At 55.1% G+C, this 2913-nt stretch overlaps 1 protein-coding gene across 1 annotated transcript; it reads right to left on the bottom strand.

Moving 5' to 3' along the window:
- Window positions 1-1503: 1503 nt before the first annotated feature.
- Window positions 1504-2640, bottom strand: LOC128114465 (spindlin-2-like). The gene has a single exon (XM_052744487.1). The coding sequence runs from the start codon at window positions 2354-2356 to the stop codon at window positions 1556-1558; it is 801 nt and encodes a 266-aa protein (XP_052600447.1). The 5' UTR covers window positions 2357-2640; the 3' UTR covers window positions 1504-1555.
- Between the last annotated feature and the right edge of the window lie 273 nt (window positions 2641-2913).

Here is a 2913-nt window from a genome sequence, read left to right as displayed (position 1 = left end):
GCAGCTGAGGAGGAGGAGGCAGAACACACACAGTGTTCTCAGAGGGACTTTGGAAGGAAGGAGAATGGCAACACAGAGAAGAGGAGGTCAAGGACCCATGTCCTGGACTCCACATTTGTGAAGCACTTTACTGGCAATGCCAATTCCTCTTTCTGCAAAGCACAGCCCTTCCAAGCGGCAGTGTACAGCCAAAGGAATTACTTAGGCAAAGGCCACAATCCCCAGCCCTATGTCCTGCCCTTGGTGATTATACCACCCTCTCCCAAAAGAGAGGGGCACAAATCTCCACCGGGGTTAGCTGTGAGTTTAAGAAGGCAGGAGGAGCTAGGTTGGGTAGGAGGTACTAGAAGGTGTCAGTTGCTAAAGGCTTTGCTGAGTCTAGAACGGGATGCCCAAGGAGGGGCAGTGTCCCTTTGCCTGGACACTGAATGGAGCCACCTGTGGCTTCAGGCAGCTGTGACAGTGCATGGACAGCCAAGTTCTCTCTATACCATGGAGACAGGAGGCACAATCATCAGATGCCCCTCCCCCCAGGAAGGCAAGGACTATTCCAGCAAGAGGAAGGACAGTGACAGGATTGCTATTCCTGGATTCACCAAGGATCCATTTTCCCAAAGAAAGAGCTTGCCCTTTGCCCAGAGCTAGCCAGGAACTCTTATTAGTTTGCTTAGACTTCAGACTGTGTCCGACTCTCTGAAACCAGACAAGCCTGATAGGTAGATACAAAGTTGACCGTTGGTTTTATTGTCTGAGTAGTCCCTGCCGACAGGCCCTTCGGTGACCCTCCAAAGCATGTGCTTTGTTTGACAGGTAACCATCGCCACTGTGGACAGCCAGCCGGAAGAATGTGGATGCGTCAGGAGGCCATTCCCCTTGGAATTGCTTCTCCCCCCAGTTACCTCCTTTAGTGTCTCTATCGCCTGTGCATGGATCCTCTGGCCTCCCAGAGCCTCTTCTCAGGGCCCTCCCTGCCTGGCAGACTTTGCCTCCCTTCCTGTGTACCTCTTACACTACTGTGTGTGTGCGTTCTTCTACAGGAGTTCTTCGGGTTTCCTGAAAGCCAGAAGGTGCCAGAAGGCTTCCCTCTCTTATCCCTCCCTCCCTTCCCAATCCACGTTTCTTCCTTCGCTCTGTCGCTCCCCCAGGGAGCCCCTCTCTCATTCTGGCTCCCTTCCACCTCTCCCTAGGCAGTCCCCTCCTCCTGTCCCCTCCTCCACAGCCCATCTCCAGTTCCTTCTCCTCCACCCCCCCCCCCCACCAAAACCAGACCAGCTAAGTCCCATTCCATTTTTAGATGACTGATTGTGATACCAGCTCACTTCTCTCACTGGCTGAATGGACAGCTGTTCCATCCTTCCCTGCTCCACCCACCAAACACACCCAGTCTTTTCCACAAGGCAAAATGCCTACAGACAGCTTTCCCACAGAAATGCGTATTTGTCAGGACAACCGTTATGCCCACAGTGAACTTCCTATACACTCAAAAGAAACAGCCACTGCATGTCTAGAAATTACAACTTTATTTCCACATTTGTGGCAAAACTTTGCCAAACAATTAATAATTTTTCACCAAGTCATAGACATAGATATGGAAATCATCGTTAAATTTGATGAAGTACACAGACGGTCTGGCTTCGACTTGGTGAATCACCATGCCCACCCTTTTGGAGCCATCATCTTTGGTATATTCCACAAGTTTGCCTATCAGACCATCCATACGTTCCAGGTCTCCGTCTAGCGGAGGATCCTCATTGAGCTCTGGCATGATACGGAGGTCACCCTCTTTATAATCATCCAGAAGCTGGTACATGTACAGGATGGGGTCTTTCTCATAGGTAATATAAAACCAGGCATCCAAGATAGGCGCCTGGGCCAGGACCATCCCCCTCCATTCATCCTTAGTGCCACGCTCACCCTCAAACATGTGTTCCACTGCCTTGCCAATTATGCTATCGGCAAGGCTGGGATCGGGAACTTGGAATGGTTCTACTGTGTCAGAGAGAACTTTAAGGGACAAGATCCTCTCATCTTTATGAAGTTCCAGTCCATAGACACAGTCAACTCCATCGTATTTCACCAGATAGAGAGAGGGGTTTATGGGCACCTGAGTCAGAATAGTGCCTCTCCACTGGGTGATGGGCTCATCTCCTTCCTTCCACCCATGAGAGATTCTGCAGCCCACGATGTTCCTGTTGGCCGGGGACGGAGATCTGCTCCTCTGCCTCTTCTGAGTAGCTTTTTTCTGGGTCAACTTTGCAGTCTCGGTGGTGTCCTCGTGGAGTCCTGCAGCTGTGCAGGTCTGTTGCTCTTTGGCCTCCAGGGTCCCAGAATTCAGGGCGCTGTGTCCTGGGTCCATGGCTGTGGAGGGGGAAACAGAAGAAACAGTTAGCTTAAGGAGCAATGGCCAACTTCTCCCTGTTTGCAGCGTCCACACCAGGGGCTGGTCCCTAACTGTTCCCCAAGGAGCCTAAGGACAATGCTGGAAACCTGGCTGGGAGCCTGCTGATGTGCTGTGCTCTCCTTGGTTCCCTGGGTCTTTTGGGATGGCTTCGAAAGTGGCAGCCAGGCAGGGGATACTCGACAAGATCGCCCCCGGAGCCCCACACCCGAGGGACTAGCGACTGTTATGCTCAAGCCCGGCGCCCCGCGCCTGACGAACTAGCCACTGTTACGCTGAAGCCCTGCGCCCCGCGCCCGCGCCCCCCACATCTCGCGCCCCCCTCGTCCCGCGCCCTGCGCCAGAGGAACTAGCGACTGTTATGCTCAAGCCCCGCGCCCCGCGCCCCGCGCCCCGCGCCCCGCGCCCCGCGCCCCGCGCCCCGCGCCCCGCGCCCCGCGCCCCGCGCCCCGCGCCCCGCGCCCCGCGCCCCGCGCCCCGCGCCCCGCGCCCCGCGCCCGCCCTCCCTTGGACAA

The sequence above is a fragment of the Peromyscus californicus genome, unplaced genomic scaffold (genome assembly GCF_007827085.1).
Source record: "Peromyscus californicus insignis strain IS unplaced genomic scaffold, ASM782708v3 Scaffold_10__1_contigs__length_136768540, whole genome shotgun sequence".
Classification (NCBI taxonomy): domain Eukaryota; kingdom Metazoa; phylum Chordata; class Mammalia; order Rodentia; family Cricetidae; genus Peromyscus; species Peromyscus californicus.
The sequence above is the reverse complement of the archived record's forward strand: the minus strand, read 5'-3'. Positions and strand labels throughout refer to the sequence as shown.